Genomic DNA, 15,856 nt, shown 5'->3' on the forward strand with positions numbered 1-15,856 from the left:
AAGCATTAGGTTGCAAGCCATTTCACCTTGAACCAGGTGCTCTGCAGGGTGCAGCTTTATACGACTGCAGTAGTCAAACTCTGAACAGTTGGGGCAAATTTGGTCACAATATTCAAGCTTGATACTGTCTGAATTTGGACTGTGATCAAATTTTGACATAATATAGGATCATATAGGTTTTTGTCACAATATAAATGTGGTCAAAGTTCTAACAAATCTATTGCACAATACTGTGCAATTGAAGATTTCTTCTTGAAACTTTTTAAACAAGCAGTGTAAGGGAGGTAATCAAGTAATCAAACATCTATTAAACAGTATTCTTTAAATTTTAATTGCATTACCTCCCTTACACTGCTATTAAATTGTCTAAATTGTCCTTTAACCAGAAAACCCTTGTTTTCCTCCTTTTTTGCCCCTAATTTCTTAATGATTTGAGCCATAACCCCCTCATAACCATCCCTTTGTAGTATATAAACTTGCGGTATAATTTCAGAGAGACTTATACACTTACGGGCATATGATACAGTTTTGATCTCATATTTAAATTTTGATGAAAATTTGCATGTCTGTTTTTTACCTGATTAAATCAAATATGTAATAAAAAATATACCTTTATGTGCTACTTTTTGAGTAAATTGAGGTTCAAATTTCAGATATTTCCCCAAAATACGGATTTGTGGATGTATTTTTCCTTTCGATAGAAATACAGAACTTTTTTGTTTTAAAAGATAAACACGATCTGTTTTTTGATAAATTTTTTGTAATTTGTTTGTTATATAAATATTGCATGAATTTGTACATTTTATTTTTACAAATAACTCAAATTTATCAAATGTTCATGAATGTAGGGAAAAAAAGGTCATTTTTTGCTGTATATTAATCAAATTTAAAAAATTTGCACTATTTACGTTTTCATGAAAATTGGTACACATAATCTTCTTATGTAATCAAACCAAATGTCAATTAAAAAAAGAGGGGTCCACGATCTTGTTTTCAAGTTAAATCAGTTTGAATGATAACAAGAATGTGTCCATAGTACACGGATGCCCCACTCGCACTATCATTTTCTATGTTCAGTGGACCGTGAAATTGGGTAAAAACTTTAATTTGGAATAAAAATTAGAAATATCATATCATGTGGAACATGTGTACTAAGTTTCAAGTTGATGTAAGTTTAACTTCATCAAAAACTACCTTGACCAAAAACTTTAACCTGAATTTCGCACTATCATTTTCTATGTTCAGTGGACCATGAAATTGGGGTCAAGACTATAATTTGGCATTAAAATTACAAAGATCATATCATGGGGAACATGTGTACTAAGTTTGAAGTTGATTGGACTTCAACTTCATCAAAAACTACCTTGATCAAAAACTTTAACCTGAAGCGAACAGACGCACAGACGGACGAACGAACGGACGCACAGACCAGAAAACATAATGCCCCTCTACTATCGTAAGTGGGGCATAAAAATCAGCCGAAAACTGCATCTTTCCCGATAAGTCGCCGTTTGATGTTGCGAAAATAAAAATTTATGTTAGCAACATCATTACCTCCCCTGTAACTGTATCGTATGCCCTTAAACACAAGTTATTGACTGAAAACTACAAAAATGCTTATTTGGGCCCCTTTTTTGGCCCCTCACTTATTGAAACCCCCTCCCCACTAGAAGCAAGAACCCCAAAACCCATTCGAGCCATTCTTTTGTAGTAAGAAACCTTTCAGTATAATTTCAGAGAGATCCATACACTTAAACCCAAGTTATTGTCTGTAAACTAGAAAAATGCTTCTTTTTGGCCCCTTATTCCTAAATGTGCAGGGATATTAACCCCAAACTGAATCGAAGCCTTCCCTTCGTTATATGGAACCTTGTGGTACAATGTCAGAGAGATCCATACTAAGTTATTGTCCCGAAACTACAAATATGCTTGTTTTTGGCCCCTTACTCCTAGACTGTTTGCCCCATAACCCTTTAAATACATCCCAATCTTCTACTTTATGATATGAACATTGTGGTACAGTATCAGAGCAATTGAAATACTTATACACAACTTATTGTCCTGAAACTAGATAAATGCTTGTTTTTGGTCCCTAATTTATAAACCGTTGGGACCATAGCCCCCAAAATCAATCCTAACCTTCCTTTTGTGGTTACAAACATTGTGTTAAAATTTTATATATTTCTTATTACTTATACTTAATTTATTATCCGGAAACCATTCGTCTTCGGACGACGACGACGCTGACGATGCCGACAATGACAACATGATACCAATATGTATAAAAAGCAAACCTTAAGTGATCATGTTTAAACAGGAAGTATCTATATTTTATACTTATTTCATGTAAAAGTTTATAGAACAAAAGAGAAATATTTCTAACCAGAAGTCATAAATTACCTCCCTTATTTCAAACAAAATTGTATGGAAACCATATGATTTTCAAAATAAAAATCAGCATACAATGAGCTATTATTTGACACTAGAAATGACATTTTAAACAGAATTTTGATATTTATGAATCAGAATATATTGTTAGAGGTGGAGACCTTAAATTTAAATCGATGCTGCTTCAAATTTGTGATTTTTTTTTATGTACAATCTTTGTCAACTCTTACCATTAAAATTTGCAAGCCTTTATTATTCGATTGAAACCTCTTGATGATAAGTTTTTTTTTCATATTAAAAACAACTAAAAAATAGACTTCTTTAACAAATTGAACTTTCAACCTATCTATTTATAGAAATGATAAAAGTGTATATTCTGGACAGTGGTGAGGATAAGTTTAATGACTTATTCAGCAATATATGTTTATTATTATAAATAATATACCCATGAAAGTTTGGTTGTTGTTGAGTGGTATCTGATGGCGCTGTTAACTTTGGTTTCATCCAGCTGTAATTAACATTACCGAGTCTGGGTATCTTTGATGGAGTTGGATCTGGCATCAATCCAGGTCTTCTACCACTACTGCAGAAAAAAAAGGATACCAATAAAATTGGGGGTTTAAAGGCAATTTTTATTTTATCTCAGCATGCAAAAAACTTGTTTATGTTCCATCTGTCTTTCATTTTTTTGTCTTTCCTAAATAATCACCACCAAAAAGTATTTGATTGGAAAAGATCAAAACACAGGTTTGACAACAACTTAACAGAAGATGAAAATTGACATGTATAAATTTCTACTCAATGAAATATTTATTACCTCTGTTAACGTCTGTGTAAACCATTATATAGGAAGAGAGCCCATATAAAACATACACTGTAAATACATTTTAATACTGTAACATGTGTAAATGTTTTAAATCAATGCATGCATTCATTACTGCTTTTGTTGGGACAATTGAAACAAAAGCAAGTCTATATATATATATAGCTAGGTATTGCAATCAGAGTAAAATGATGCATACAAATCAGGGGTGGATCCAGCCATTTAAAAAAAGGGGGGGGGGGGGGGGTTCCAACTATATGTCCCCATTCAAATGCATTGATCATCCTCCCCCTGGATCCGCCACTGCAAATTATGTTTTAAAGAATGTTTTTGTGAGATTTCAATTTTTGCAATTCCTATATATATATATATATATATATATTGCATTGCAATTATAAAAAATTCGTAAGGGTTCCACGGAACCCAGTGTCTCGCCTACTTTTGCTGTTAATCGCAGACTCAACAAAAATGATGAAAAACATCAATAAAAATTTCCCTCTCGATACTGTCTTTTGATTGAAAGAAGCTTCCAAGTTTGGTAAAAAATCCAGGATAGTTTATGAATCTAATAAATGTTTTATAAACTTTAACTGTAGACTGTATGTAATGTTAACTGGAAGAAAAACTAAGTCCATTTATAAGCATGATAAGTAAAATAAGGAAAAAGTGATTTTTTTTTTTACAAAATTTACTTCTGAATAATATCTTATGATCAGAAACAAGCTTTTGTCTAAGTTTGGTAGAAATCCAGGATAGTTTAAGAACATTATAAAAATTTTAAAAATTTAAACCACAGAGTGAATGTTTTGTTTCTGGCAAAAAAACTAAGTCCATTTATAAGTAAAATACGGAAAAGTGGAAATTTATTTTTACAAAATTTTCTTCTTGATACTATCTTATGATCATAAACAAGCTTCTGTCCAAGTTTGGTACAAATCAAGGATAGTTTATGAAAGTTATTAAAATTTTAAAAACTTTAACCACAGAGTGAATGTGATGTTTCCTCGCAGAAAAACTAAGTCCATTTATAAGTAAAATACGGAAAAAATGGAATTTTATTTTTACAAAATTTACTTCTGGATACTTTCTTATGATCATAAACAAGCTTTTGTCCAAGTTTGGTAGAAATTCAGTATAGTTTATTAAAGTTATTAAAATTTCAAAAACTTTAACCACAGAGTGAATATTTGTGGACGCTGCCGACGACGACGGAATGTAGGATCGCTTAGTCTCGCTTTTTCGACTAAAGTCGAAGGCTCGACAAAAAAACATCAGAAAAAAATTCTGAATTTACAGTATTGTTTTCCTGCTTCTACCCAGCTTTACCAATACATACCTAAATGGTGTACCATAAGTTGATTGTGTTGAACTGTGACCATAAAACTTTATTGGAGTGGTTTCTGATGACCGCCACATTTTTGACTTTTCAGCTGCTCTTTCTAAAAACTTTTCACTGTTATTTCTTGCTCTGAAAGAAATTAAGAAATACTGCAGAAAATTGTTTTAACAATCATTTCACGGCATAAATTATTTATGAAATAATGCCTAAAGTAGTCTTCTTAACCCTTTCACCGATAGCTGTCTTAAGGGTGAAAGCTGGTAAACCGGGACTCATCGGCCAAAGGGTTAATCTCCATTGCCTAGAGGTATAGGGGGAGGGTTAAGATCTCACAAAACATGTAAAATCCTACGTCAGGAGACCCTGCTGGCCTTTGTTTGTCTTGCATAATTTTTTTAAAATAATTGGCATATTTTCATGTATAGGTTTAGGAGTCTAGTGTGACATCCATTTTTACTGAACTAGTAAACATTTTCGATTAGGGGCAAGCTAAAGCCCACCTCTGACTGCAGGATTTTCTCGCTTTGTTGAAAACAATTTGGTGGCAATGGGCTGTGGCCTGTTCTTTGGTCATGTTAGTGTCTCTTTTGACACATACCCTGTATTCTAAAATTTTACTTTTATTCCATTGACTTTTTCATCTAAATAAAGCAGAAAACTTTAGAACTGAGATCTTTTGCTATGTATCTTCACACAACTTTTTTTTAACCGGATTAATTTCACATTTAAAACATCCTTTTAATTGATTGTGAAATTAGTCTTTTAGTGCATCCAAATGAATAAATACAAAATTGTACATGCAGTCAGATTTGCTCAATTTAATGGCCTCTACGTACATAAATCATATAAACAATGATTGTTAAGTGCCATGAACTCTCTGACAGGTAAAATTTTTTTTTGCATGTTTCCTTTCAGAGTTACAACCTTTTGGTAAAGAACTAATGATAGAATGGAAATGAGGAATGTGTGGAATAATCCTTCACCTGGAAGGTGACTTCAGCTGGCCCCTCAACAATAATGTTTAATTTCTAGACACCCTATAAGGTTGGACCCTTTTTAATGGATGTGCAATATGAAGTTGGATCTTACTTAATACATTTATGTATCTCATAAAAAGATTTTTCCAAAAAACAATGAAATATTTATATCTCTTCATCCAGACATGAGGAGTAACCTCTTCATACATGTAAAAGTGTGGAGGCAGACTACTGTACCTATTTTCCTTCCCATCTTCTTCAAAATCATCTTCTAATGATCTTTTTCTGTCTTTTGATTTCACGCTGAAAATAAATAAAAAATCATTTTCATTATGAACAACCTAACTATATTTTTCAAACTAATCTGTCCGTCCAGCAGCTGGCTACACAGTTTGCTGTTAAAAAATAAAAACAGCGGAATCACTAAGACTGATTTCCATCCCACGGATGTAAGGACATTAATTATATATGCTTATAAAACACATACTATTTTGATGGCCAAATAATGTTAATTCCAGATAAAACTTATAACATACTTTAAATATACCTTTGACGTTATATAATTAAAGAATAAAAACATAAAAATCTGAAATAATTCTCAATGTATCAGTGTTTTCCCCAAATATTTCATTTAGCATCCTGGTAAACAGGAGAAATTGAATTACCATCTGATTTCTAAAAATTATAGCATCAAATCCATAACATAATTTATAAGAAAACCACTTCAGATAGCATCACATTTAAGATTATAGCATCACATTACCATGATGCTAAAAGGCCCTGGGGAGAACACTGTGTATTGATTTGAAAAAAGAGATTACAACTTTAATTCATTAATTATATTCCATTATTTCATAGAAAATTCAGAACCCTGTGAATAATTCAGGAGACCTTGATCAGCATGGTACAACATGTAGTTATATATAATTGCTATGGTTACAATTTACCTGTACCTTATGAATGTATCCGGTAATAAGGTACAACAGTTACTATGGAAACAATTTACCTGTACCTTGTGAATGTATCCGGTAATAAGGTACAACAGTTACTATGGAAACAATTTACCTGTACCTTGTGAATGTATCCGGTAATAAGGTACAACAGTTAATATGGAAACAATTTACCTGTACCTTGTGAATGTATCCGGTAATAAGGTACAAGTTAATATGGAAACAATTTACCTGTACCTTGTGAATGTATCCGGTAATAAGGTACAACAGTTAATATGGAAACAATTTACCTGTACCTTGTGAATGTATCCGGTGATATGTGATGGTCTGTATGGTAATTACTAATGACTTGTTTGGTTGGTGTCATCTTTACTTCTGCTTTGACTATACCAGGTTCTAAAAAAAAAAAAATTTTTGCGGTCGTATAAATATAAAATAATATTTCAAATTAAAATCACAAATCTTAAATACTTGTAAAATTTTATACAATATTCATCTTTAATCATGATAGCCATGCATTGACTTTTCTAGGTGTATATTGTTAGTGTTTCTGGTAAATTTTTTATACTTTTTTCACTATCAATATGATTTAGAGCTTGAAATATTGTAAGGATACCTGTTTATTGCTGTTTTTGCCCTCTAGATCTTTATTTTTGTTGTTATTTTGTATTTTTGAGTGACTGTCATAGTGAACTTTTTGTTGCCAGTGTTCTGCTGTTTAGCTGCAGTCATATTGATCTATATGTTTTTTGTGTTGTTGAGTTGCAGTCAGTGACCTTGATCCTTAGCAACTCCTTTAATTCATTTAATTATTGATCTCAATGACAAGTACCCAACAATCTATACTCTCATTTTAATTATTCCAGTCAGGTTAAGATAACCTTCCTAGGACAATAATCTGATGTTTGAGGGGAAAATGTTTTGTGTTAGAAAATAACCTTTACTGAAGGACAAATGTCGATTTTCATCAAATGGAAGTCTTTTTTTCCATTAATCAGCATTTTATTTAAAATACAATTTAAATATTGGAAATTACATGAATTAAAACAACTATAGAAATTGGCACTGATTTAAAACTTTTAGTATTCTCTTTTTGGTTAATTCAAACTTTGTAGAAATTGTAGCATTGCAGAGATTGAAATACTTGTCTATCACAATGTCTTTTTTGGGTTATAATGTGTTTTTTTTTTGGTAGCTGTTTCATTGGTGTATATCAAAATATTCTTGTATTCAATACTGTAATAAATAAATGCTTTTAATTTACTAACCATCCCTTAATTTCTGAATGTTAAGTAATTTTTCATGAACTCTTTTCATATCCTGATCATCTTTAGGAGTATGTGGCTTCAAATGAAAATTCATGGAGGAACTACCAGTCTGTAACTCAATAACGAGCTGAGCCTTACAAATCAACTTCTTGATGACACCAGGAGAAAGCTGAGAAAAAATGGAAATGATATACAGTACGCCCAGAGAGTTTGTAATCGCGAACATTAATCACCGATTTCCGAGTGTAGCGGTGTGACACCGCGAATCACGGATTCTACTCCCAATTTCCTCCAAAGATTCTCTCCCAACACCGCGTGGCTGTTAATTGGTTTATTGCCCATCGGATGAACTGAAAATTAATGACGCGTGACAACATAATCGGATTAGCCAGATTTATTACCTTTGTACATTTAATTGATCTTGATTGCACCTGTGTGCTTTAAAATACGTTATTTAAATGTCCATTCATTGTCAGATAAAAGTGTGACATTTTTATTTAAAATAAGATAATTATTCTTGTATGTATATGCCCATGTCATTGTCATATGAAATAAAACGTAAAAACGTATAAAAATACGAATAAAACACTTATTTAGTATTTTCATTATAGTCCGATCAGGTCATAATTTTTGTTTTTTCAACAAAGTTTCAACAAAGATGATTTTACCACAATTAGAACCTTTTATGACCTACTCAGTGAGCAATATCCGGTTCATTAATAGTTCAATATTATATAATTAATATCAACTGGCTTAACACAAAATGATGTTTTTACGGTAATTTGTCCAATCTAAATCAAACCCTAGAGTTAATTTATCGGACCAACAAGTGAACTCTGTTACTTTCAATTTATTTTGAAATGTAAAATATTATGTTTCACTACCTCGGTAGATTACCGACTTGAAATATTTGAATTTAAAAAAAGAAACTGTAAAGTGACAAATAGTTTTGTATGCAATGTGGCAGCCCTATATTCATAAATACTGAGATAATTCCCCGCCCAGACACAACACAATAATCACAACCATATTTAATTATATGAAGAAATAAAATCATGTGTTTTTTATCTGTTATGATCTGTTATTGATCTTTTATTATTTAAAATAAAATTGGATTGGCGCAATCCGTATTTTACTGCTCGTTAAAAGTCCTCGGCGAAATATAAAAAGAAGTATTTCAACAATTTATACTATAGAATATTAAAATGAAATTATATCGTACAAGAAAGAAATATGTAAAAAAAAATGTGGATCGGATTTTTACGATCGACACATTTTCACAGAGGATCTCTACCAACGCCCATCAGGAACTGAACGACATGCATCCTGTTTTCATCTACCATTAATGTATAGTGTTGACTATGGAAGTATAAATAATGTCCAGGTTTATGTCCTCTGTTGACTGAGAAACGTATAAATAAAAGGCTGATGTTCGTTTATTCAGAAAAGGAATAAAATTTAGAATCCGGTTAATCAATTGTAAAAGGACCTTCTAGAGCCTCAATCTTAACACACACAAATGTCAATCATTACAAAGCAAGTTTAAACCTTCAATGAATTTTCCCACGGTTATCCAGAAAGGTCACCTGAGTTTACTGTTACATGATACTATTTCCCGCCAAATAAAAATCTCGTGGACAAAATAGATGTCACTATTTTTAGCATTCAATATTGTGAGCGAAGTCAAGTTCAAGTTCAACCACGCACTGTTGATCACTGAGATGCGTGTCGTCTTCCCACGGCAATTAATTGTTTTAAAAATATTTAAAGATCACTGTTCTAAATACAACACAAAAGTTTACATTCATTGTGCGTAAATGAATATTATGCAACGACGAGTTGATGCAGCTATAGAAGTATTCCTGTTGTAGCCGAAATGTATTATATCCTAAAGTAATGCTAATCGTGAAGAGAAAATGCTGTAGACTTATTAAGCATAACGAATGGTGAATAGTATTTTCTTTTTTACTTGCATATACAAGTTTTAAGACACGTAATTTTCTTTAAACTCACTGCTCACATTTTATACCTTCAGCGTTAGTTTCCGTTTATTTTCACGCAAGTATGTCTCTTTTCGTAAGTTATATCAATTGCCGATAAATAAAAAACGAGGTCATAATCAAGTATAGATTTTTTTTATAAAACTTTAATGCAATTGAAAGCATTAACAACAACGTTTTGGATTTTAAAACTTTTATTTTGTAATCTTAAAATGGAAATGGCGTAGAATTATTAGCATAACAGATAGAGAATTATTAGCATAACAGATAGTGAATAATATTTTCTTTTTTACTTGTAGTATAAAAAACTTTGAGACGTGTAATTTTTCTTTAAACTGCCCTCATTTATTCAGCGTTAGTCTCCGTTTATTGTTGCACAATTATATCTCTTTTAGTAAATTAAATATTTATTCACTGATAAAAAAAACGGAAGTCAAAATCAAATAAAGTTGTTTAAAAACTTGATTAAAATGTACAGTGTAATTGAAAGAATTAACAACAATGTTTTGCTTTTTATTTTAATCTTTCATTTGTTTCAAGCAATCAGATATAACCTGATAATCAATAGACAGGAAATACAATTGTTTAATTACATTAGAAATCTCACATACCTTGACTGTCGCGTGCCGGCATAGATCAGACGGATTAGGGCAATTAATTTTGTGTTTTTACTTTTTACCTGGTGTCACACCGCGTCACACCAGACTGGGAGAGATGTCGCTAATACAATAAACAAAAGGTAGCGGATTTACGCGGAAGTCGGAGGAAATACTCCCAAATTTCTCCGAGAATTTTGGGAGGGATGTCGGAGTTTCCTGGTGTTACACCAGGAAAAATATCGGAGTATGGAGTTTGGGATTACAAACTCCTTGGGCGTACTGTATACATGATATATAAGGCCTATTGTAAAATAAAACACAAGAAGGGGAAATGGGAGGCAAATATTAGATCACAACATTCCATTTAAATGAAAATAAGAAAGAAAGATAGGAGTTTAATAAGATAGTTAGATGTAAATTAATAATTGTAAAGATCATTGAAGGTTACATGATCAGATGATAATATAAAATTTGGAGTTTAATAAAGGTTACTGACCAAGTATGGTTATTAATAACTGACAAATGTATTAAGGTTTAAACCTGCTGCATTTGTTTATCCCTTTCCAAAGTAAGGAGTCTGTTGAACAGTTGTTGTCATTTGTTGATGCAGTTCATAAGGGCAAATGAAAATATATGTGTGGTTCCAGTAACCCTACCGTCCCTACTTTTTCCTAAAGATTTTATTGTCATTTTTCATTAAGCACTGTTAAAAGTCAGAATGTTGCTCCCATAGACTCAATGTAAAAAAAAAAAAACATAAAATTAAATTAAAAAAATCCCTACCTATCTACCCTAACTTATTTTCAGATGTAACTGGAACCACACATACTTTTTTATTTGGCCTAAGTGTTTCTCATTTTTCGTTTTTTTAATAGATCAGATCCTTGGTTTTCTGGTTTCAATTGTTTTACCCTAGTCAATTTTTGGCCCTTGATAGCAATAAGCTTGATGTTCCATGTGAACAAGTTTCAAAGTCTCTGTGTTGAAGGCTGTGCTTTGACCTATAATTGTTTAATTTTTACACATTGAAACTTGGATGGAAATTTGTCTCCTTGACATGCATACTACATCTTTTTATTTCTATATGACCCATACTGATTTAAACCCTTCCACTTACAGCTATACATTTATGTGAATTGCCTGGACTAACATCATACTCTAAATTCATGCTCCATCGCCCATTATGAAGCTGGATAATAAGAGTTCCATTTTTCCACATAACATTTCCTGTATCAATTCCAGAATACTTGACTTTCCCACTACACTCTACCCTTGATGCCTCCGTTAACTGCATTACTTCTGTAAATGTAAAATACAAATAACATTTAATATGTTAGATTCATTTATCTTCATGGAAACAAATATTTGTGAATTTAGCAAAAGTTTGTAAATATTTTAGATTGTGTACAGTAATATGCCAAAATCTATCTACAAGCCCATTTACAGAAAATGCATATTTCTTTGAACCTTGAAATCTAGGAAATCCGGAATCAAAAGAATAATGATGAATACACCCAACTTCAAATCTTATACATGTGGTCTCTGTAATTAACTATATTTGGAAATCCCCTGAATTAATGTTTGTCATGTTGGTTGAACATGAAGTCCCCCCCCCCCCCCCCCCCTTTCCCAACTTATTCCTCAGCTACAAAGGTACTCATAAAGACTATTGATCAAAGCAGTAAAGAAGTTACTGACAATGCGATGTCAATAAAATGTTTCCATTCATGATATGCTCAATTTTATAGAATGCATGTTCTGGTGCATTTTTAATATGTCTGCATAGATGCCAACCCCCTTTTGACACAATCAGTAACAATCTATCAAATTTTCAGTAATTTTGAAAACTTTTCAAAAAACGTGCATTTACCATTTTTACCAAAAAATTACTGAAGAATGGTTGCAAAGTGATGTGCAATAACATGTACATTTGTAGTATGTATTCCATTCATTAGTTGTTCTTAATTTTTAGGTGCAGACGGCCCTGAATTGGACATTTTCATTTTGTCAAGGAGAAGTGGAGAAAGGGGGAAAGCCACTTCATAAAATGCGTGTTTGCCCCCTCGGAAGTCAGTTTGTTACCAAACGATAGGTAGATAACTCCTGAGAAACCAGAATCATTACATTGTTGTTTTTCTAAAATCCACAAAAGCAAAGATAAAAATCTGTGTTTTACAAAATTAATTTAAAGTTTTGATCGAAAATCGTAAAAATTACTGGAAAAGCATAATGGTTAGCATCCCTGAACAAACCCAGGTCAACTGGGGTAGTTAATTAGTAAAATGGCAGTGACTATTTTTTTTGGCAAAATAGAAAATACATGTATGATATTTAGGCCACGGTTTTTTAATTTGTTGGTTTACGGATTTTTCTCATAAAAAAGTCGGGTCGGTCGGTCGGAAAAAAAAAGAAAAAAAATATCTTTCAAAACAGAAAAATATGCAAAATAAATATATATTTCACCTTACTTAACAAAATGTTTGTCTTACTTGCTGTTTTGTAATCATTTCTTAACATTTCGTTCGATGAAATATTATTGATCAGTGATCATGAACATCACAGGACATCGTTTAATAACTTCCTGTAAAAAAGAGGGGTTGCACGGACAAAGACGAAATTAAATCGTCATTTCACAAACAAGAAAAACAGATTCCCGTAGCTCTCAATCAATTCCAGAAAACTTGGTAAATAATGATCTTCAGTTACAAAAACTGATAAAGAAAAAAAAATGTAAAAACGTCGTACAAAAATAAGTTTCAACACACGTGTCGAAAAACGTAATAGACTCGTCCACTGGAAAAACGACAATATCGGGTTAATCAGTTGTCATGCAATCCGGTTTTTATCCCAATGATTGATAATATGAAACAAGAAAATTTCAAATGATTTGTTAATATTCAGTACTTTAATTGATGTTATTCCACCTGTCAACATTTGGACAAGTCTATTTCTCTGAGATGATGCATCTTACGGACTGATGACAAATAAGGGAAACGAACTTATTTTTGTAATAGGTTTTCAACACAGGTTTCGTTCCGCAAAATTATTTGCGCAAAAGACATTTCAAGGTCAGTTATAATTGATTTGTCTATTTTTAGAAACGTAAATTGGAAGTTTTATTTTTCACAACAGAAAGTGTTATCAACTTTGTTAATGATTAATGCATTTTATTTTATAAAAAAAGAAATTTTAATTATTTTTCAGGGATACTGCATTGATAAGGGTCGGCGGGAATAAAAAAGCATGAAAAGTCAATTTTATTTTTATTCTGAAAATCGGCAAAATCGGGTCGGCGGATCCGTAAACCAACAAATAAAAAAACCGTAGCCTTAGCGGCTAATTAAAAATCTTTATTTAAAATAGCAAAATTGTATATTTCAATAGAAATGGCTAATTTAACTGCACTTCAAATTCAATATAGTGAATAAACTGATTGGAATACCTTCAGACTCCTTATTTAAACAAACATACCCAATGGATATATAATTTATCCCGTCCAAAACTAATGTGCCGCTTCAAGCACAGACTGGCGGCCTTGGATCATATAAATCTAGCCTCAATTTGTTCATTTATCATTTATCTCTTAGACTCTACAATATGCAAGTTTCATTTGTCTGGCAAATTGTTGAACTAGCTAGTAATCTCGGACACTGTGACAAGAAGTCATTGTGATGTCAGAGTTAAACAATTAGAATAGAAAGCAACAAAAGCAGTACTTCATAAAATTGCTTTCAATTTATACGGTTCTGTTCAATTTTTTCATGAAAAAATTTCTAAACACTATTTTTACTGGCCGGTTTCCCAGGGCTAGGCCGTCGTACGACTTTGGTACATGTATATCATGAAGATTAAAACGTGTCGATCAGACACCTTTGATGTTAATGTGGGTTTTGAAAGGTGTTCATGTAACTTTATCCCTATATTTACCACTTGTAAGATTCTTTTTTTGTGTGCAGAACTATGCCTCATTTCGCGGCATTTTTTTATACCGGAAATTACGCATCGTACATAACGCATGAACTTTCTTGGAACTGACCTGTAATGTATCCGGAATATCTCCTCCAAATTTTTTTTTAACAAATGAATAAAAAACTTTTAACAGTTAGATTACTTTAACATGTAAAGTTCATTTATGCTTTTCACAGAATATAAAAACATATACAATAACAAATAAAACAAAGCATGCAACATTCAAATAAACGCATTTTAGGATTTCCAACTAATTGGTAAAACTAGTATAAGCTGACACAAGTGATCGAGTCAGTTTTCTATCTTTTTGAAACTAAATACGGGGATTGATAACAATTGGTAAATAATGAGTGGTATATTATATCAGTATATCATTTTTATTGTATTCATCTGATGAGTTAATATAAAAAAGAATATGTGATATGATTGACAATTAGATAACTCAGGCTTCACAAGAGACCAAACTGACACAGTACTTAATTAAAAACTGTTACTGTACAGCCTTCAGCAATGAGCAAATCCCATGCCCACATTCAGCTATAAAAGGCTAAAAAACTACAACGGCCCAGATTAAGTAAAAAAAAAATAACTATCACAACCAGCTCTTTTCAACTGATTTTTATGGTTAGTTATTGGTCGGATTTTCCATTGCTAGGCCGTCGTACGGCACGGATTAATCGCAAAAGTTGGAAACACTTAGATCAGACAATTTTAATGTTAACAACTTTACCCGAATTTAAATGTACTGTTACACACCTAACGTTGGCTAGGGTGGGTTGAGAGCCCATGCACACACATGTTTAATCCCGCAAAATTTTATTTGTGCATGTCCCAAGTCAAGTGTATATAGTACAATGATTGTCGTTGGTTCATGTCTGACATATTTGTTTTTCGTAAATAGTTTCGTTATAAATAAGGCCGCTATGTTTTTCAATTGAATTGTTCCATATGTTTCACCTTGGGTAATTTTATATGCATTCGAATAATTGATTTGAATATTTAAGATGTAAAGAGTAAGAAAGGAGAGAAATATTTTCAACTTGTAAAATCCAAAGTATATATTGATTGTTATGTAAAAAAAATAATAGAAATAATATTAAGAATACTTTATTTTTTATAATGTATCGAAGTTTCCCGTTTTCGTTTAACAAGTAAACTTTTTAAGACTTTGACAAAATATCCCAAGGAAAGAAAGAAATTGACAGAAAAGGCCCAGCATCAAAACTGTCTTAAAATCCTTTGCATATATACAAAAATCTAATCTTAATTATGAACAATCGACATGCTAAGTAAACGGTTCCAATTTCAAGGGGGTCTCATTGGGGGGTTCTGATCACGGATCCCGCTTACTGTTTTGACAGATTCCCGTATCCCGCTTACACTATATATACCTATAAGCAATTCTCATTTTTTTTTGTAATTTCCCGTGTCCCGCAAGACTTCATTTCCCGTTTTCACGGCACAATGCTTTGACTTTCACGTGTCACGCTTACAAACAATCGGCAATCCCGCATCACGCTTAGACCCCAATGAGACACACTTT

At 32.1% G+C, this 15,856-nt stretch overlaps 1 protein-coding gene across 4 annotated transcripts in view; it reads right to left on the bottom strand.

Moving 5' to 3' along the window:
- The window catches only part of LOC143059343 (ubiquitin carboxyl-terminal hydrolase 37-like), a 35,652-nt gene extending 21,296 nt beyond the window's left edge, over positions 1-14,356 (bottom strand). The window contains exons 1-7 of one of the 4 annotated variants that reach the window (XM_076232823.1): positions 14,272-14,356; positions 11,462-11,643; positions 7,746-7,914; positions 6,774-6,873; positions 5,765-5,830; positions 4,548-4,679; positions 2,834-2,968 (exon numbers count right to left, since the gene is read on the bottom strand). In XM_076232823.1, coding sequence (XP_076088938.1) covers positions 2,834-2,968; positions 4,548-4,679; positions 5,765-5,830; positions 6,774-6,873; positions 7,746-7,914; positions 11,462-11,638 — 779 coding nt within the window. In that variant the 5' untranslated portion in view covers positions 11,639-11,643; positions 14,272-14,356. Of the gene's footprint in view, positions 1-2,833; positions 2,972-4,547; positions 4,680-5,764; positions 5,831-6,767; positions 6,874-7,745; positions 7,915-11,461; positions 11,644-14,271 lie in introns of all 4 variants that reach the window. The other 3 variants (XM_076232822.1, XM_076232821.1, XM_076232820.1) reach the window with 3 other exon arrangements.
- Positions 14,357-15,856: the final 1,500 nt, after the last annotated feature.

The sequence above is a fragment of the Mytilus galloprovincialis genome, chromosome 14 (assembly GCF_965363235.1).
Source record: "Mytilus galloprovincialis chromosome 14, xbMytGall1.hap1.1, whole genome shotgun sequence".
Taxonomy (NCBI): domain Eukaryota; kingdom Metazoa; phylum Mollusca; class Bivalvia; order Mytilida; family Mytilidae; genus Mytilus; species Mytilus galloprovincialis.